Source organism: Corvus cornix, chromosome 3 (genome assembly GCF_000738735.6).
Source record: "Corvus cornix cornix isolate S_Up_H32 chromosome 3, ASM73873v5, whole genome shotgun sequence".
Taxonomy (NCBI): domain Eukaryota; kingdom Metazoa; phylum Chordata; class Aves; order Passeriformes; family Corvidae; genus Corvus; species Corvus cornix.
Window position 1 is genome coordinate 1,089,312 of NC_047056.1, and position 20,151 is coordinate 1,109,462.

The window sequence follows — 20,151 nt, forward strand, 5'->3', positions numbered from 1 at the left end:
GTGCTCTTTTAGGCGTTCTTTTAGCAAGCACCAATATTTTTGGAAGCAGGCCCAGGAATGCTGGTGGATCACTAAACCCAGTCTAGGAACCCCAAAAGCCCCTGATCCCCCCCAAGTCCCCAGACAGAGCCTCCAGCTCCAGCTGAGCTTTCATGTGTTGGTTCTCGGCCAGAAGTTCTAACGAAGGCTAATTACTGTGATGATCTTGCAGTAATTGTACACTGATTGCAGTCCTAATTATGCTTAAGCATTTCACTGCTCTCCGCAATTTTGTCTATTGATGTTTCGCTTCTCCTTCATTTCAATTATTCCCGTGGTATTCAGATTTTATTGGGGCCCTGGAATTTAAGCGCTCATTTGGCAACTTCCTTTCAAAGGGTTCGAAGTTTTTATCTGGAAATGAAAGGCGGGCGTTCTGTTTTCATCCTGCAGCTGGAGATGCGAACGCAGGGCTGGGGGTGACCGTGGCTTCTCCCACCTGAATTTTGGAGAGGTGACAGCACCAGAGGGACACAGCGGCACTCCAGAGGACGAGGAAGCGGGGGTTTTTTTTCCCTTGAAAACCATGGTGTACAATAAACTTGGTAAAACCAACTGTAACTGTTCAGCAGCTCCCAGTTATTTTTTGAACTGGCGCTTTGCAAATTTCCCCCTTTTTTAGGGACGCGGATCCTGCCTCGCCCCAGGTGCCCTCCAGCACCGAGTCGGGGGCTCATCTGGGCGAACGGCAACACCCGAGGTAACAAGGTGGTGGCGAGAGACGGGGCAACGATAAAGGACGGCTAAAAAACGACAAACGCCTTAAAGGCTTCCGAAACGCCTCCGGGCGGCGCAGGCCGCGCCCGCCCGTCCCCATGGCAACGCGGGGCGGCACTTCCGGGGTCCCGCGCGGGGCATGGCGGGAGCCGCACGTGGGCGCCGGCGGAAGCCGCGCGGGGCGACCGGGATCGGGATCGGGATCGGGATCGGGATCGGGATCGGGATCGGGATCGGGAATGGGAACGGGATCGGGATCGGGATCGGGATCGGGAACGGGATCGGGATCGGGATCGGGATCGGGATCGGGATCGGGAGGGGAACGGGGCCACTGGGACCGCCACCGTGCACCGGCACCACCGGGACGGGACACCCCGCGACCGCCGGCCCCGCAGCCGCCCCGCGCCAGGTGAGCCGGGTCCCTCCCCCCGCGGCGCGGTTGGGGTTCGGTTCTCGCCCCGGGCGGGGGGATGCTCGCTGGTGGGGAGGGGATGGACTTGGGGGAGCTGAGGAATGCCGTGTGCTACCTGCAGGATGGGGGAGCGGGAATGGCATCGGAGCCAACGGGTGCTCGCATCCATCGGCGTCCCCATCCCTTAGGGTACCGGTGTTCTCCGTTTCCGAGGCACGAAAATTACTTGGACAAGTGTAAAAACAAGATCTCGAAACTGGCGCTTGCTTGGCTGTCCGTGGTGCAAGGGGAAATTGAAGGGATGAGATCCCGGATGGAGCGTGGCTGTTAAATTGCCATGTGCAGGACGCGAAACCCTAGTCCTGCTCTGGGCGCTGGCAGGATCCATCCCATGGCTAAAACCTTGCTCTCAGGCGGAGCAGCGGGAAGGGCTTTTCCTGGCTCCCCTCCCTGCAGGGAAACTGGGAGGTGCTGTCCGTGTGTCCGTGTGTGTAGGGAGAGCCCAAATGCACGGAGAAGGGTGCCCAGACGTGTTGGGGTGTGTGACGTCCCCTTCACTCCCGCAGCTTCCTGGGGTCTCTGGCTGTTCCAGTGGGTCCCCTGTGGATGTTCAGGCATCTTTTGCCTTTCCAGCAACCCTGTTCCAGCGAGGAACAAAGAGAGGGGTGAAGGCTTGGGAGTTGTTCTGCTTAGTGCTGAGCTGGGCTGGCAGATGAGTCTGTAGCTCCCAGCGGAGCTGAGCTCTCTGCTCAGCAAGGGCTGTGCTCTGCAAAACCCCTTAGTTCTGGCATTCGGAGGCTTCAGGTGGGGAAATGTTTTTATCTTGCTGTGTGTTGTTTGTTTTCTTCCAGTGGAGCCAAAAGGCTGGAATTAGGAAGGCAGCAGATGGAACACACGGTGGCTGATCCATACCTGTAAGCCCATTCAAAAGCTTCTTGGGGGGTTATTTCATTTTAGGTACAAGGGTTCTGTTACCTTGGAAAGCCTTTACGATGTTGTCTGGAAGGTCTGTCAGTAATAATACATTTATATTTGTATGTTAGGTATAATGTAAAATTCATGTCTTCAAGTTACTGATGAAATAACTGCAGCAGTAGCATGAGTGCCTCATTCTGTGGACACTAGAATCTTGGGAGCAACGAATGTGCGGGTTGGCTTTATCCTACTTTTACAAAGCCACCACAGCTTAGTCCGTGCTGGAGAATCCCAGGGTCTTAGAAAGTGGAAAGCCTCCAGAAGCCCTGGGGGGTGTTCCAGGTTCTGGTCCTGCTCCTTGGATTCTTTCTGCAGCATCTGTTTAACGGAAGTTGCACGGACAGTCTGTACCAAAAAAAACCCCAACAAACCCAAACCCTAAACAGCAAACCAAAGCAAAAAAAATATCCTGAAGTCCCAACAGCCAAAGAGGACTGAGCAGTGTCTTCCAGTGCTGCACTCCTTTCCTCAGAGGGGTTCTGTAAAGCTCCAGGGACTGAGGGCTGGGTGCTGCTGGAAGGGGCAGAAAATGCCGATACAAGTTGAGGAGGAAATGTGTGGAGGCGGGGCAGCATCACAGGTACTTTGTTTCCTGGTGTTACTGGCTTTGGTTTGACCTAACAGGTTTAGGACCGTGGTTCCTCTGAACGTCTTGGGGGCTTTGGGGTGCAGTTTCCCTCCTGGCTGAAGCGGAGAGCTGTGAGCCAAGGGCACCTCTGGGTGCCCATTTCCCTGTGTTGGCGTTAATGCCGGGTGGCTGCCCTGGGGAAAGAGGCCTGGCTGGAAGGGAATCTGTAGGTGGGAGAGAGCTGGGTCAGATGGCTTTCCGGTGCCCCTCTCGGTGGCACCGTGGGCTTAGGCAGCTGTGAAAGCTCAGCCTCGGCGTTCCCGCTCGGGTGGCTTGCGGAACACGTTCCTCTGCTACGGCTTCCGTTTTGATTTAACGGGATCGGCGCGACTGGAACGCAGTCCATGTAAAACACACTTACAGGAGATCTGTCATGTATTTGCCCCTTCGGAACACCAAAGCCCCTCTGTAAATCTTCAGGGAAGCGGCACGTGTATGCCTATATAAATACAGGTGTGCAGAAGAACGAGTCTCCTCCTTTTGGGGTCTGGGCAGCTCGCCCTCGGTGTCGGGGTCTGTGTGTCTGAGGCGGGGTGATTGTGCTGGATGCTTTTGGTTTATTTTCACGCCTCTTCAAGTGCCTGTTGTTTGCCCTGCAGGGTGAGACTGAAGCACCTGAAGCTGCAGAGGCACCTGGCAGCGGTGTCGGCACGGCAGCAGCTGGCCCTGCGCCGGAACCGGGCCCTGCGCCGGGAGTTCCTGCAGCTGGAGGCTCACATGGAAACCACGGGCTGGGAGAGCATCCGGAAGATGGAAGTAACTTTCTATAAGACTTGATCGGGGGTGTTTGCCGTTGTTATGCAGGAATCTCTTGGTATGTCCTAGAGCTGGAAGCAAACTCCATCAGGGTCCGTGTTTCAGGCTGTAGAACAGACAGGTCTGAAGTACCCCAGACTCAACAGGCTGCTGTAAGAAAAAGCCAAGCCCTGAGGGTTTCTTGAATCGTATTATTATTATTGTTGTTGTTGTTATTATGATGTCATGCTGTTCCCTAAAGTTCAGTTGCAAAGTGATGATTCCAGACTTTCAAAAATGGGATTGCGACGTCTGCTTGTGGCACTGCTGCACGGAGCCAGGTTTTTGGGGGAGCACAGTCTGGGAGGGAGCTGTGTTCGTTCCTGCTTTCCAAGGGCAGCGGCGCTCCTCAGAAGAATTTGGCTGCGCTTGTTCCTCACACAGCTATAGCCTAGGTAGCGCCTGTTGGATCTGGTGACGTTCCCAGAACATCTTTTCCTGGCTGCAGTGCAGCAGCCCGGAGTTCAGAGCCTGTCCCTGGGGTGTGTGATTCCCTGCCCCTGATTTTTAGTTGTTATCTGAAGCAGAGCAGGAGAGGGGGCTGTGCTGCGGTGCCACCTTTCCCCTGATGGTCTGAAGGGGTTTTTCTTCCTCAGCTCACCAGCCTGCCCAGTGTCAGGGCCGGTGGCTCTGACCCCTGCTGTGAGTCCCAGTCAGAGTGCCACAGGTGGGGCTGCACGCGGGGTTTTTGTTCAGCCCTCCCATTTTGATGTTCCTGTGCCATCCATTTTATCTTTGCCAAGTTGCGGTTACTTTTCGGAGCTGCTGAACGAATGACATCTCCTCGGTGTTAGTTATGGAGAGCAGGAGAGTTATGGAGCGTGCAATCATTCAATCTATCGTGGAAGTACACAGAAAGAAATTATTGCTGTTTTCGCTCCTCTTTTTCCGTACAGAATGCCCTTTAGGAGCGCTTCATCACAACGCTGTGCACATTTATTATGTGGCTGTAGCTCACAAAACTCCTATTGTTTCTGAAAGATGCACTTTTGCTCCCTGTGTTTGGTCAGTAATTCTTTAGGGTATATATAAATAAATTCGCTGCAGCTTTCAGCCAAATCCGGGAGTTACATCTGAGTTTCTTTCGAGCATCTTGACCCCTCAGGTGGTGAGGTTTTGTTCCTTACGGTTCCATGTTCGGAGGTTTCCCGAGCAGCCTCCTTCCTACCTGGGAGCCGAAGGCAACGCCGCCGCCGGAGCGAAGGGCAGGGGCGGGCGAGTTAATTGTGTGAAGGGTTTATTCCCACGCCTGTTCCCTGCTGCAGCTCAGCTCCTGGAGTGCTCCTAGCCGGGCTGTCCCAGCGTGCTGCTGGGGGCTGCAGTTCGGATTGCAGGCAGTGCCCAGCCCCGTTCCCAGCGCGCTGCCGCCGCTGCCGCTCCGTTAAACCCTGGAGCGGGGAGAGCCGGGTTCGGGGCAGCCAGCACGGAGCCTTCCTTCCCCGCTGGGCTGCTCTCTGCAGCATCTGCCGGGGATTGTTCCTCACGGCAGCCCAGCCAGTTGTAAGATGGGGCGTGAAAAACACATTGCGGAGCTCGTTTTCATCCCGAAGCAGCCGAGTCGTTGTCCGGAGGCAGCAGCAGTAATTCGGTGTTACAGATGCCGGTTGGGATGCAATAAATACGAGTCAACAAGTTACTGCTGTTCTGTAGGATTCTGAATGATGAGTAAACGTGTACGAAAGCCCTGCAGCAGGTTGTGTACAGGCCACGCTGCTTGGGCAGGGGAGCGGAAAAGCAAGGAGAAAATGAGATCTCCGCTTTTAAAGACAGCCTGAGTTAAAAAGGCTGCGGGGACTTTGCATTTAAAGGTGCGCGTTTTGCAAAGTGCATTTTGCAAAGTGGTGTCTCTCGGGCTGGGGGGGTGGGGGGTGGTTGTTTGGCCTCCAGTTTTGTGTGACGGATTTGTTCCCGTTTAGGAATGGTACGGAAGGGAAATTAAAAACCTGTTATCCCTTCAAGAGGGCAGCTTGTCAGCAGGAGGTGACAAGGAGGAAGGATCCAGCGAGCAGGTAATGGGGTGGGGAGGGGGGGGTGGAAATGGGCTTCATTGCAGCGCCGTGCTCTCCTCGGAGCTGCGCAGCCTTTCCGTGGGGATGGCGGCGCTGGCACGTGCAGCGCGCGATTGTGTGTAGTGCCCGGGAGAGGGAGAACCACCCGGGTAAAATGTGCGATTATTTCATCCGAAGAGCTGGAATTAAAAAAGCACTCGGACTGTTTATGCACGTCTTCCTGTTGGCTTTTATAATTCCTGCGCCGGGTGGTGTGGAGGTGGTCGTGACCGAGGAGGAAACGTTGCTAATGAGGGATATTTGCGGAACTGCAGCCGGGGAGCCGTGTGCTGTGTTTATAATTTTGTGTGTTCTGACCTTTCCTCAGAAGGAGCAGAAGGAGATTGCATATCTGAGGAACAGACAAAAAGACTGACAAGGAATACTTAAATATCTGCTGCCATATATCTGCAGTAATGCAGGCTCCTAATCCCTCCTCCTATCTCCATATAAATGATACAGTTCAAGACCAGAGCTGTTTTCTCCACTAAACGCAGCAAAGCTCTTTTAGATGAAATGTCTAAAAACATCTTGTAATAACTTGGAGCATGCTGGCAAGAGTAGTCACTTGTGACTGTGTGTGGAAGCCCCTCAGCCAGCCGGCGCCGGAATAGGCAGGACGGGAGCATCACTCCATTATTCCGAGGAGCCAGCAGCACGCGCGTCCCTTAGGCTACAGCATTCATTAAGGAAAGCTTACTGGGCTGAAAGCTGGGAACAGATGATAACGGGATATGATTTTCATATTTAATGCATTCCTTGGAAGAGTGTGTGTGCTGCAGATTGATAGAAGAATCAACTGCTACTTTACTAAAAGACTTTCTAGTTTGCCCTATAGCTACCGATGGAATCATTCAGCCAAGAAATTAACTTTTTCCCCTTTTACCTGCTTTATGTATCTGCTAAGCAGGCTGCTGGCTGCCAGGGAATGTTATTATGCAGTTAAATGTTTGGTATTTAAGACTCTTATCAGAAAAGAAACAGAGGCCACACTATTTTGTTTTTATAGTAGGAGGAAGGTTTTTGGTTTCCTTTCTTCAGTGCATTAGCAGCCGTTAATCTGAGTTTATAGGAAGTTTTCCCCGTAGATTAAAAAGTTAAAAACCTTGAATTTAGAGCATTCTTTAAACTGTAATACACAAAGCAGTGAACCCGAGCAGCCTTGACCCATACAGGCAGGCCTGTGGCAGGGAGCAAACTGCGGTCTGAACCGGGAGGTGTTGTGGGGAAAGGCGGGTTTATTTTGGAATGTGAGCTGTCCAATTAGGGCAGGCGGTGTGGGAGATGGGATTTCCATCCGATGGAGAAGTTGACATCAGTGCTAGGGCATCAAAGGCTCGTGGTGTGACTCGGGGGTTTAAACACTGTGAGCAGGTTTTGGACAGTACGAGAGTGTGGCGTGTGCCCAAAAATGTCACTTTGTGTACAGTAATGGAGTTGATCGTGGACTCCCTTTATTCCCTGTCCTCCTCCTCCTCCTCATCTCCCTCCTAAAATACAGAGGTAACTTCAGCTACACTGTGCATCTTTTGCCATGTCCCTGGGCTGTGCTTCAGCTCTTAATTCTGGTGGTTTTCTTGGTTTCAAATCTGCTGGTTCTCCTGTCCAAAGCACAGGAGTTTGTTCTCAGTGTTGCTGCTCCGAGTCAGTCACAGAGAGCGCGCAGTCAGCGCGTGGGATGTCCGGGACGCAGCTCATGGAATGGGTTTTATTTCCCAGCACTGGGATTGGGATGGCTTCCTTCAGGCTGGTTGGGATGCAGTGACTGTGTGATGGCCCCCTCAGAGACAGCGTGGGGGGTCATCTCTGGGCCTCGGGGACCCAGAAGGACAGTCCCAGAACCAGCCTTCTGCAGACGGGCAGTATCCCAATGCTCAAACACCATCAGGAATGTCTGGCATGTTCTGTGGCTGACGTGTGCCCTTTTGGGCTGCCAGCTTCCGGGGGAGTCCTTGAGCTCAGAAGTCCCGCACTGAGGAGCTCCTTCCCGGCTGGCAGAGCTGTACAGCCCCGGCTCCCAGATCCTGTGTGCCGTGATGCACTTCCTTGGAGCCTTCAGAAGATTTTGGACTCGGGCATGCTGGAACCTCCCAGGAGCCTCTTCCCTGGGAAAGGGATCGTTAGGGATATGTGCTGTGCTTGTGCCCGTTCGAAATCCGTTTGTTTTGGGGCACTGCGTCCGGGAGCTGCCAAAGCCACGCAGGACTGGCTGGAGGCATTAGAAGGCACCAAATCCAACGCCCAAGAAGTAATTAGGAGGAACCTGAGAGCAGTGGTGATGGAATAAGTGGTGAACTTAATCTGAGTGGCAAACCTTTACTGCTCCTTAAAATGACTTCATGGCTTTTTGTTCTGCTCCTTGTTACGTGGAATTCGAGCTTTTTTAAGGAACCTTGGCCACAGACCAGACAAGATGCCTTTGTTTCCTTTCAGCTGGGCTTGGCAGCTGACTTTGTGTGGGAGGAAGAGGTCAGGCAGTGAAAGAGAGGGGAGAGGTGTGGAGGTGACTGTAAATTGTCCTGCTGGGATTTGGGGCTGGAGAGGAAGCCCTGCTTAGTGTGAACAATGGCATTACGATGGCTAATTTTGGCTTTGCATAAACCGGCGGTGACCCTGCAGCAGTCGTGGTGGCAGCGGCCACTCCTCCCAAATTGTCCTGATTGAGTAGGCTCGCAGAGAAAGAGAGGCAAGTATTAAAACACTGGGGTTTAGCAGCAGAGTGGTTGTACTCCTGGAGCTGGCTTTGTGCGAGTTCAGCAGTCCTTGGAGGAGAGTGCCATTTAAAATGTGTCTGCTCCGTGTCCCACGTCAGCTGGTGGGAAAGGCGATGTCACTGCCATGGGAAGAGCAGGAGGGAGACGCCGAAACTGAGTCTTGCCTTGTTCCGTGATGTGAGGGAAGCTGGACCTGCTGAGTGATTCACACATAGAGCACGATGGTCCCTCTGGGCTCTGTGGCATTGTAGGCAGCTCTAAGCGTTGTGCTTTGGTCCAGGGTCTCCAAAGTCTGTGTAGGATCCCAGTCTCAGAGGTCTGACCCTTTGTAAAATCCAGTCACCTTTTAGGTGGGTTTGAGTCCTTGGTGCGTTCGGGTCCTGTTGGGCTGGGCTGGGGGTGCAGGCAGCTCCTGCCACTGGGTGTTTTGGCTCGTGGAGCTTTAACTGAGGCCTGGCCCCTCGTTTCACACTGGGATGCACGGAATGTGTGCCGGGGTTGTGTAATGTTGATGCCGTAGCAAACCCTTGAATTCTGTGGCACCTTTCTCTTCAGAGCCCCGCGTGGCACCTGGAGAAGCTCCGTGTGCCACGCACAGTTTGTGTCCCGTTTGTCTCCTTCAGCCACGTCCCACCGTGTGTTTCAGGTGCTGCAGGCTGGAGAGCAGGCGGGAATTGGCACCAGTACGGCCGAGCCAGGAGAACTGGGCCTTCCAGCAGCAGCCTTGCTGGGCTGCCCCACATCGGCCGCCTCGGCCACGGGAGGCTTGGGCTCCCAGCAGGACCCGCCTGAGCGCTCCCACGTCCCCTGAGGGGCTCGGTCCCGAGGCCGGCAGCGCTGCTGGAGAGGGTGAGGAGGGAGCAGCGGGACACGGGGACCTGGCTGCCAGTGAGGAAGGCTCCGAGCAGCTCATCTCAGCTTCTGGCGCCGGAGCAGCGCCCCGCAGGCAGGGGCAGCAGCAGGGAAGTGTCCCAGGTACGGCAGTGGGATGTGTCCCTGTCTGCTCCAGCCAGAGCCATGCCCGTGTGCACCTTCTCCTGCACCTCTGGCACTGGCCTTGGAGTGTGGTGGCCCTTATTCCTTTTTTCTCTCTTTGTCTCTTTCTTCCTTTCGACTCCGTTTCCCCCCCCAGGCCGCTCACCCGGACAGGGAAGGGCGTGCTGGGCGCTGATCCTGGTCGGGGGTGCCGTGAGGGAAAGTTTCCTCACTGCTGTGCCCACCGAGGCCCTGGCGTAGTCTGAGCCTCATCTGGAGAGGTTTAATGTGAACCTGCTTCATCAGAGGAGTCACTTCTGGTTCGGGCTGGTTTCCATCTCCCTCAGAGCTGGTGCACAACAGCTGATCCATTTCCAAACTGGGATTCAGCAGTGTGGGTGGGTTTGGAAAACCCCTCGATTCCGCTGTATCCCCATTCTCCAGCAGGCAAAGGAGTTGGGTTTGTTGCACATCCCTGCTCCACAAATTCAGACGCAAGGCCCTGGTGCGGCTCCTGTGGGGCACAAACCTGAGGTGATTCAGTCCCAGTGAAACCCCATGACAGAGCCAAGCAGGAGTGCTGGGGGCTGTGCAGAGGCTGGTTAATTTAAACCTAAGGTGAATTTTATGGAAAACTGGGCATTTCTGTAGCAATCCCAATTTGTTACGGCACTGGCTGGTCCACTAACTGTTGGCAGTCTGTGAAAAGCCGAGCAGCGCGTCTGTGTCACCCCAGTTCAGCCTCTCAGAGCCTCCAGGCGAGCATTCCTGCTCAAAGGTTTCCAAAATGGGTGCAGTAGGAGCCTCTTGGGGTGCACTTTTTTTAGCCTAAGAGATGTTTTCTCCGGCTTCTCTGTTTGATTCCTCCAGAGCTGATTTGGTCAGGTAGCTGGTCTCTGTGCCAGCGTGGTTTCTGAGGAATTCACGGTTTGTCCCCAAACCCCGAAGGCTGCAGCCTCCCTGGACTCCCCCTTGTGAGAGGAGCATGGAAGGACAGGGGCCGTGGGCAGGGAAGCCCACAGACAAGGGGAATAGAGGGATGGAGGGATGGATGCTCCCTCACACAGGGTGAATAGTGTGGGTAAGCTTGGTTTCATTCCCTACGCTGTGATCTACTCCATAGTGCTGCTAGTGTTTTGAGAAGAATAATTACTGGTTTTATATCTTTGATGCATTATTTTTTGTTGTTGTTACAGGGGCAAAGCCTGGCCTGAGCAGCTGGCGGGCTCACAGGGAGGGGAGCAGTGCTGAGCTCCTGGTCCCTGCTGGTGCTGAGGAGGAGGCGAAGCCGAGCATTCCCGACACGCGGCAGGAGCAGGGTGGGGATGCCCAGGCTCCGGAGGGCTCCCTGCTGCCACCCCTGAGCCCTCCTGCAGCCCAGGAGGAGCCCTTGGACAGCTCAGCACCACACAGGTACCACTTCCCTGTTTCCTGGATCAGCTGGGCTGGTCGGGGCACCAGAGCTCACACAAAGTTCTCCGCTGTCCTTTAGTACCTTGTCCCTGTGCTGGGCGTTCAGGGGCTTCGGGCACCTCACTGGGGTCAGAGCTGCCAAGCGAAGGATTTGTCGTTAAGGTGCAGATGGATGTTCTTTAAATGTACACAAATCTTATTCCAGTGACTCTACTTGGGTAAAACTTCCAGGGGATTGAACTGTTGGAGCATTTTGTTTGGAAATAGAGTCAGAGAGAAGGAGGACAGTGCGCTGCAGACACAGGGCCTGTCCTCTGCTGCCAGGTGACAGCGGCAGGATTTTGTGGCCAGCAAGTGCAGCGCCAGGGCGTCGGCTGTAAGTCCATCCCAGCCGGATTTTCGGCCCCGCAACGCCCTCATGAGACAGGGAAGTGCATCCCTGTCCCGGCAGGGCCGTGCCCGCCGTGAGATGGTCCCCGGGTCTGGCCCGGGTTGCCCTGGAGGGCTGGCAGGGCTTTAGTGGGACATCATGCAGAGGAAACGGCACTTTTAGCCCTGGAGAACAAGTGCTCCTGCAGAATGAATTGTCCTCTTTTGCCAGTTGGTTGGGTTTTCCCGTCTTGGTTGTTTGAGTGTTTAAATCTGGTTAAGGCCTGTTCTCCCCGCGTTCCTGGGCGCCTTGTCCTGGTGGTGCTGACGTCAGTACTGGTTCGGGTGTTAACCGGTGACACCTGAGCAGAAACTGGGGGCCAGCAGCAGACACTTCTGCAACTTTAGCCTTTCCATTTGCATCGGGCTGTTGCTTGCTATGGAAACATCCTCTGATTTACATGTAAATAGCTTCCCCCCAGTTTTCCCTTTGTATCCCACCTGTTAATCACAGCAGAGCGAGAGGAGTCAGAGCTGAGCGCCGGCAGTTTAACCTTGTGTTCCCTCCCCGGCGAGGCCTCGCCTCGCTGTGCAGCGCCTGATGAGACATGGAGCAGCTCTCGAGGCCCGGGGAAATTATACACAAGGTTTGAGCGCCTGCATTGTCCCCGGGGCACGGCTGGAACCGCGGCGCAGAGCTCTCCTCCCATTATGCCAAGCTGAATGCCTCCGCTTCTCAAGGCCGTGGAAGTGGGATCACCACTGCTTGCTGGTGCTGCAGAAAAAATACAGATTTTAATTTGCTTTACCTGAAAATGAAAAGGCAGATCAACCGGCAGGAGTGGAGGAGCAGCCGTTCCCTCGTTGCGCTCACGGCCGCGTGGGCTTTCCAAGGCACCTGGAATGCGGCGTGCATGCCCGAGCCTTGCAAAACAAATGAGCCAAAAATCTTGTGGAAAGGCTTGCAAGCGATTAGCACGTGAATTTCAATTGTACAAGTCACCCAGACCATGGGAATGCAGCTTCCTTTGCTCTGTCACACCACGGATTCACAACATGCGATGTCCCTCCAGCCCCCGTGGTTTTCTCTTGTGAAATTCCTGCGCTGACTGAAGACATGTGCTGAAATTTCCCAGATTCTGTGTATTTGTTGCCTTAAGTTGAAATGCGTGTAGCTTGGGCTCTCCCACTGCAGCAGTGTCGCTGTGGCATCGGAAGGAAGCACTGATCCTACGCTTCTGGTGAATTATCTGAAATGAGTACAAGGGACGGTGTTGAAAAGAGCAGAGACCGTGGCTGACTCCAGAGGCAAAACTAGTCCTTGTTGTGTGCCAGGAAGCCACAAGTTTTCATCTTTGGAGCAAATGCCTCTCCTGTCTTACTGCAGAGATGCCAGTCTGGTTTTTTCAGGAATTTTGGGTTTTTTTCCCTGCAGTGAACTGTTGGCAACAGGGAGGGAGATGTTGTTGGGAAAGGTGATTGAGCAGAAGGTTTGCATCTGGTTGCCGGTCACAGTAGGGTGCTGCAGCTTCGCTGCCTTGGTTATTAAAACCGGTGATGGGTGGGAAGTAGCGTCGGTGTTCCGGCGGCTGCGGGCGGGGGCACCCCTGCCTTCTCACACCCCGCCCCGCGGGAAGAGCCCGGGAGGGGTTTCTGCCAGCAGCCCCCCGGCACACGGGGGCTCGCTGCGCTTGTGAAGGCTCCTGGCCTCCCCTCCCTTGGAGCTGCTGATCCGAGGGGAAAGGCTCCGTGTCCTCTTACCATTCCCTGCAGCACCCGGCCCTTTCTTTGAGGGCTTAAACCCGGGGGGCGGGCGGCGGGGGGAGAGGGTCTCTGAGAATTAGCGTGGAGAAAGATGATGACTATTTTAAGGCCTGAGCTGAGGGGGTGGAAAAAGGCAGAGCTTATGCCTGTGCTGCTTCAGCTGCATTGAGGAGGACTTAGCACAGATGGATTGTGCATTACAAAATGTAACACATAATTCAAGCTGTCAGCTTAATCAGACTGTTTCCAGGAAGCAACCTGTAAAAGAGAAGGACCTCTTGTTTGCTGACCTCTGATCCGTAGCCTGCTGCAGATTGTCATACATTTTGTTTTTCTTTATGTTGGTGTCCCTTCCTTCCCCTTCCCTTTTTATTATTGTATCCCTCTCGAGTGGCACCCTGGAAGGACCACCCAGCGGGAGGAAAACAATGGGAAACGAGCCGGCCGCTGGAATACAGGGTTTGTAAGGCTGGGGGAAAAGAGAAAGCACTGTTTAACTGCCTATGTGATCTCCCTGGCATTGTTTTGCTTATTAAATGTCTAGGAAACTCGACTAAAGGCACGGCGGCCCCCACTTAATTGTTCGCTGTTGCCCAACACTCGGAGGGAAAACACAGCTTTGGGCACAGCTCAGCACGAGTGTGCAAATGCTGCGAGTTTTTGTGCACAGAGCTTCTCCCTGGAGGCAGAGCGAGCCGGGGTTAGCTGCGGAAACATGTCAGCTCCTGCATGTGGGGAAAAGAAAGAGGACTCTCTTTTGCCCCAGCTGGGGTGTTCATAGCTGGCCGAGACCTGGGCTGGGAGCCCCACAAAGCGGCAGCGGGGACCTGAATAGCCATTTACACCTCTGTCCCGGGATTAGCCTGCGGCATTGTTTCAGTGGTTAAGTCCTCATTTGCATCATTATAGAGGTGCAGCCTCATCAAAACCCCTCTGAGGTCCCAGGGCTGTCCCCATACCTGTAGGTGGTCACCAGATTTGTTTCGCTTGTGGAGGTGAAGGAATTAAAGTGCTCGCCACGGGGGTAATTTCCATGCGGCCGCTCAGCCCGGGCTGATTTTTGGATGGTTTGTTTGCTCGTGTGCTTTTTTTTTTTTCTTCCCCCCCGCCCCCCTTCCTACAGAGCTCAGAAACGTGGTTTTTGCTGTTTGCTTTGGAAAGCTCAAACGAGGCTGTTTGTTTTTCCAGGGGGTGCGATGGGAATGCACTGACAAGCCCCGTCATCACCCCTCGGGTCACTGCCAGCCCTGTCTGTCCGTCCGCAGGCCCGGCGGGATGCTGGCCGAGCTCTCGGAGCTCTGCCGTGCGCTGCAGCTCCTGGAGGACCTGGTGGAGACGACGAGCCCCCAGCACCGCGCGCTGTACCAGGGCCAGCCCTCGGGGACAGCGGAGCTGCCCAGGTGAGTGAGTGGAGCCCGGGTGGCAAGTGGCCCGTGCCAGAAAAATGGAGTAAATACAGTAAGAGAGCAAAGGGAATCACCAGAAGCGGGGTGTTGTCAAAACCAGTGGCAGAGAGCCCCGGCTGTCCCTCCTCAGCCTCCGGACCCCTAGGTACGAGAACTGGGAGTTGTTGGTAGCTGTACTGACAGTGATGCACAGCCTCCACACACTTGGTGACGGGAGGATTCCTCAGGAGTTAGGAAGAGGGGCCCCAAACAGGCCTGTCCCCCGGCCTGCCACTGGAGGGGACGTGCTCAGCTTCCCTCTCCCTGGGAGGCTGCACCTGGCACGTCCCAAGTGCTGAGCGCGACCTCCCTGTCCCGTCCCACACTGTCACCGAGCACCACGGGTGTTTGTCCCTCTGGCTGTCCCCTGGCTGTCCCGTCTCCAGCCTGGGATGGGCTGTGCTCACGGGGCCCGTCCCCCCTGCTTTGTGTTGCAGTGCTCACGGTGAGGTCTGCGAGCTGACTCAGGGCGACCTCGAGGTGATCGAGGCCGTGGTGCTCCGGCAGCTCCTGCTCGTGTCCCGGCGCACGCGGAGCGGGAGCCTCCCGCTGGAGAACACCGGCGGGGCGCGGGCGGAGCGGGGCACGAGGAGCACACCAGGTATGGGAGACACCAGGTATGGGAGATGCAGAACCCGCTGGGGGTGAGGAGCATCCTCCTCTCTGCCCCCGCATCCGTGCCGCCCCTCTGGCACGGAGGCCACCGGGCCCGCACCTCGTGGCACTCGGAATGGGAGCGTTCGGGAGTTAATTTATTTCCCTCCCATTCCCCAGTGGGGACTTCTGCTCCACAGGGCAGCCTGGGGGCCCCCCCAGCCCATCCAGTCCGCAGTGTCTCCCACCCCAGGCCCCTCTGGCAGGCAGGGAATTGCAGGAACTCCAGACACCTCTCAGCCAGTCATTGCCGGGACCTGCAATGAGTCTCAGGCACGTAAGGAGGGGAAATGTAATTTTGAGAAGGAAATTACTTTGTGTGAGACAGAAGATGCACGTGGCCTTTAAAAACAACAAAGTGCAGTTATTTAAAATGGGCTTTTTTTTCCCCGTGCATATGCCACAAGGACAAGTGAGAATTACTTTTTTTTTTTAGGTCTCTTTAACCCAGAAATGAAAACAATTTCCACTCTGTCTTGCTTAGCTTCTGTCTAGACCTCCCTCCCCGTCGCAGGCTCCGCAGTGCTCAAGTGCTGGCAGGATCGGGGCACTTGTGAGCGCTGCAGAAGGGTCTCTGTGCCGGTACCTGCCTCTCCTGCGAGGCTGATACGCCTGCGAGCACCAATATCTCCTTGTGTCTCCTGAATGGTTTCTTAGGGACAAACACTCGTGGAGTTAATTGGAATTCACTGCTCTGAAACTTCACTGGAGCAACAGCAAAAACAAACATCTTTGGCAAACAAAAGGATTGCAGGATTGAGATTTTCTACGTTAAAAGACACCTTTTATTTATTTTTTTTTCCTTTCCCCTTTTTATTCTTTCTGAGCAAAAAACAAGCCTGAGGCAGTGGGTGCCCGGCTGTGCCCCAGGGAGTGAGCAAGGCCACGGTGCTGAGACAGGGGTTGTGTCTTTAGATCCTGAGCCTCAGGACAGGGCAGGCATCGTGATGATGATGGTGGTGGTCACTGCTGCCCATCTCCCCCACATTAGCAGAAGTTGCAAGTGGCTTCTTACATTTTCCCCTTTGAACATTTTTAAAAGGGAAAGTGGAAATTAAGGCCCAAATGGGTGGTGGTTTTTGCTGTGGGTGGGGTGTCCCACTGACGGTGCCGGTTTGTTCCCCAGGGACATGGACGCGCTGCGGACTCGCCTGAGCCACCACGGCTTGTTCCTGAAGCAGCGCCAGGTTCGGCTCCCGGAGCAGGTGGCAGAGATGTTTGAGCAGCTGCTGGCTTCGGGAGAGGAGGCACAGGACGGCCAGGTGGGCACCAGCACCGGAGACTCCTCAGCACCTCTACGGCTGTGCCCTGGCGGGGTGTGGCTTTCCGGGCAAGGACAGGCAGTCTGTGGTTAATCAGCCCTGGGGCCCCAGGAACAGATGTCCAGTGTTTAATCCCAAAGGAAAAGGGGCTTTTTAAGGTCCCCACCCTTCACCTCAGTGAGGCATTGGAATGAGCTCACCCCTTTGCTCTGGTGCGAACCATCACAAGGCTCCTATCTTTCTGTGACTTTTTATCATTAATGATGTATTTTTACTTTTTTTTAAGCAGAGTGAGGTTCAGTGCTGAAGACAGAGAGCATTTTATAAATGGTGGCGCACTCATGGTTTCTCGAAGCTAATGCAAAAGGTCATAGCCAACTCTTTAAATAAATAAATGAAATTGGCATTCCAGAGGCTGCGAGTGCCTCAGCCTCTTCCTGTGTTGTTAAACAACTGCTCTACCAAACGGTGAGAGAGTTAGGGTAGAACATCAAGTAGATTTTACAGACTCAAGTCCATGTTTCTGTCCCAAAACGGGCCCCAGAGCAGCACCCTAGAAGTAAGGTAATGGAACATCTAACAGAAACACCTTGGAAGCAGATTGCCCCGGGGAGTGCGGATTAGCCTAAATGTGCGTTGGAAAACACTCGAGGGGGACAATAATGGAGCTGTGACTGTTTTTGTTTTGAGTCTCAGGTGGTGCTGGGAGAGGCCCTTCTGGGAGAGCAGCGTCAGGATGGGTCACCTGTCCAGAGCGATGAATCCTCGCTCAGCCTGCCATCGATCCCGACCAACGGCGGGGAAGGAAAGCAGCTGGAAAGCAGAGAACCAGGTAACGGGCGTTCCAGCTCCAGGTGCCTGCTCTGGACATAGGGGTGTTCTGTCCAAATCCCCGGGGGCCTGTGCCATAGCCACTGTGATGGATCTGGGGGGGATTTTCCTAAATATCTCAGTATCCCTTGAGATTCTGGTTCCTTCCCAAACTAAGTAATGCCTGCGGTGGCAGGTTTTTCTGCGGGAGAGGAAAAGGCCAAGCCCTGTGGCCGCTATAAAATGGATCTGTGAGTTCCGTGTGCACGTTTACAAAACATCTCCCGTTTAGGAACTGGGGGATGCATTTGCTGCCTTTCCTGACAAAGCCGGACCACAGAAGGAATTGCCCAAACGAAAGGGTTCGTGCGGGGCCATTTCCCAGCTCAGGAGGTGCCGGTGTGTGGGAGAGCCCAGCTCATTCCTTCACACAGGGAGGGAATACATTATTCCAGTGACGGCAGCTCGCTCACCCTGCTCCTGGAGCACCCCTTCCATCAGAGTCTGGCAGCAGCAGGCAATTAGGCTGCCATGGTCTTTGCACAGCAAATGCAAACAGGCTGGTCCAGGCTCCGAAATCCACGCCACTCTTGCGTGCAGAGGCGACCGGACTTTGATTTAAGCTAATTTCCTGCAGTGGGTCTGGCACACGCCGCCGCCGCCAGGCCTTGCTGCAGGTTGTTTGTTTCCCAAATCCATCGGCTCTTCAATTCCTCAAGACATTTGGTTGGCTTGTCCTTCTGTGAGGAAGCTACAGAGGCAGGGTGGCAAGTTCCCAGTGGGCGCTGCTTTTGAGAGCGGTAATGGATAGTTTAGATCAATAAACAAGAGATAACAAAACTGGGAAATTAAAGGGAGTAGGGCTTAAAAGCAAGCAAACCAGTCTGATGGCTGCCGCTTTGAAATGGTTTCATTACGGCGTGTTCACATCCAGAAGTCACAGGCTGGAGTGAAGATGAGAGCGGGGAAGAAAGCGTGGTGGGAAAGATTCCCATTACAGGTGGAAGGGGTGGCTGCATATTAACCTCGGGCCCAGCATTGACTGGGTTATATAATCACACCCTGGGGCTCAGTGCCGGGGGCGGCTTCAGAGGGAGCAAATTCAGCCGCTCGCACCGAGCGCAGATTAAACGTCAGATCACAGGGTCCACGCTCACGTTGGCAGAAACAAAGGTGGGGAGCAGCAGCACCTCTTTAATTCCTTGTAATCATGTTCCACATGCACCCTGTGTGAACAGCCTCTCCTTGAGCCCACCGGGGCCCACTGTCGGTGCTACCGGGGTCAGTCTCCATGGGGAAGATCCAGTAATTATATGGCCAACTACAGAGGTTGCTGGTTCAATTCTTTCCATGAGTAATGGACCGGGGATCATTAGAATAAGCGTGGGGCAGATCCCTGCCGGACGGGAGCCGTGCCTGTGCCAGCCAGGAGCCTCCTCTCTGCCTCTTGTACCAAAGCTCCCTCCAGCCACTGCCATCACTGAGACTTCCCGACCTCTCCTGGCTCTCTCACGGAGCAGACGTGCAAGTGCTAATGCTTCCTATGTGTAAAAATGCCAAGAAGCTCCTCAGCCAAGCCCAGTAACTCCAGTTCCAACCCGTCCCTTGCGAGGGAGCTGTCTCTGCCTTCCTCTGTCTCCAGAAGAGAGGCTTCTCACACCTCACTTGAAAGCCAAGCAGCTCCTTTCAGACACGATTCATCCTCAGCCCTCATCCTCAGCCTGTGCTCCTCTGCAGGCTCCTTGTTCCCCTCCCCTCCTCTCCCTGCCAGGCAGCTGCTCGTTCCCTTTTATCGTCACCATTTGCTGTGGCCCCAGGGCTCTGGAATCGTTCTGGGCCTAAAATAGAAGCCACATCTCTGCATGTTGGCTTTTGGGCTCAAACAACTTGTTTTGAGGGGTTTAGGTGAACTGGTATTTGATGTCCATCCGTACGTGATTATTTTGCCGTGTGACTTTTTCTGAGCTTAAGGGATACAGATTTGGGGTGGTTCTTATTTCAGTAGCTGCTGCATTTTTAAAGTGCTGGTTTGAAACACCAGAAGCCTTTTGGGGCTTGATGGACTTCACTGTGAGAGATGTGTGGATACACCTCCAAACAGTCTTCAGGATGGCTCTCCTGGAGATTCGGTTTATTTTTCTTTTACTTCCGTTACATAAAAAGAGAACCAAAACATTTATTTACTTGAATATTCTGTAAATATTCCAGAAGTATTTGTGTTGGTTCTCTAACACCCTGTCTGGAGCTCGTGGAAGGCTGGCTGCGGATAATGGGCTTTAAAGGGATTGTACCTGGTGCACAGCTCGCCCAGAGAGGAGCTGGCTGATAACAGCAATCTCCTGTGATACCAGGCTATGTGAGGATACAGGGGGAGATCTGGGCTCGTTCTCAGCTCCTCCATGGATGCTTTGTTTTTTATCGGGGCAGACACGTAAAAGCGGCTGTTCCTGCGGTAGGCGAATAATGCGAGATTAAAAAGGATAAAACCCATTATTTCTTGTTTTGCTGGATGACTGTTTAAGAGTCTCATTTATGAGTAGGAAATTGCTGATTTCATTGAAGGGGCAGGTTTGTTAAATCTTTAACAAAACCAGATTCTCTCTCTCCCCTTCACTCGTGGCTTTGATTTGAGCAGGCGTTGAGGCTGTAGAGGATTTGAATAAAAATGGCGTAACCGCTCCACTCGTTGGGCTCTGCTTTTACAACAGCTGGAACGTCACCCCCAGCCGCTCCCCGGGTATAAAATCTCCAGCGTAGGAATAAGGAGGAAAAGCCCTCTTAAGAAGAAAAAATTAGCCTTTCTTTATATATCATACAGGAGCATGAAAGAGCACGAGCTGGATTCTGCTTCCCTTTTTGGGCCACCTTCAATGAGCCAACCATCCTGCCACTGCTTTTCCCATGCCCACGTGTCCTTCCCGGCGAGGTCCTCCTCTGAGGATTCCGAGGCGCTGCTTGCAGTGCACCAATCAAGGCATTAATAAATCTCACTCAACTTTTTGCTCTGTTGGATATCATCTGATATGTTTGGGATGGAGAAAATTCCTCGGGACAGCGCCAGGTTGGACACTGCACTTAAGTCCGGCTGGATGATGCCCTCCGGTAGCTCATGTTGGACACTTAAGTTCCTA

General features: G+C 54.0%; 1 protein-coding gene across 1 annotated transcript; it reads left to right on the plus strand.

The window, feature by feature from the left end:
- The first annotated feature begins 1,020 nt into the window (after positions 1–1,020).
- Positions 1,021–16,195, plus strand: LOC104691547 (centrosomal protein kizuna). The gene is made up of 9 exons (XM_039569210.1): positions 1,021–1,165; positions 2,020–2,082; positions 3,371–3,523; positions 5,483–5,575; positions 8,975–9,303; positions 10,500–10,716; positions 14,115–14,249; positions 14,732–14,895; positions 16,075–16,195. The coding sequence occupies exons 2-9, from the start codon at positions 2,054–2,056 to the stop codon at positions 16,101–16,103; spliced, it is 1,149 nt and encodes a 382-aa protein (XP_039425144.1). The 5' UTR covers positions 1,021–1,165; positions 2,020–2,053; the 3' UTR covers positions 16,104–16,195.
- The last annotated feature ends 3,956 nt before the right edge of the window (positions 16,196–20,151 follow it).

What these genes read in the sequence shown, in the direction of transcription:
- LOC104691547 (XM_039569210.1), top strand. Translation starts at nt 2,054, where the DNA reads ATGGAACACACGGTGGCTGATCCATACCT. An exon ending in TGGGAGAGCATCCGGAAGAT is followed by an intron (nt 3,524 to 5,482) that starts GGAAGTAACTTT and finishes GTTCCCGTTTAG; the next exon opens with GAATGGTACGGAAGGGAAAT. An exon ending in GACAGCTCAGCACCACACAG is followed by an intron (nt 10,717 to 14,114) that starts GTACCACTTCCC and finishes GTCCGTCCGCAG; the next exon opens with GCCCGGCGGGATGCTGGCCG.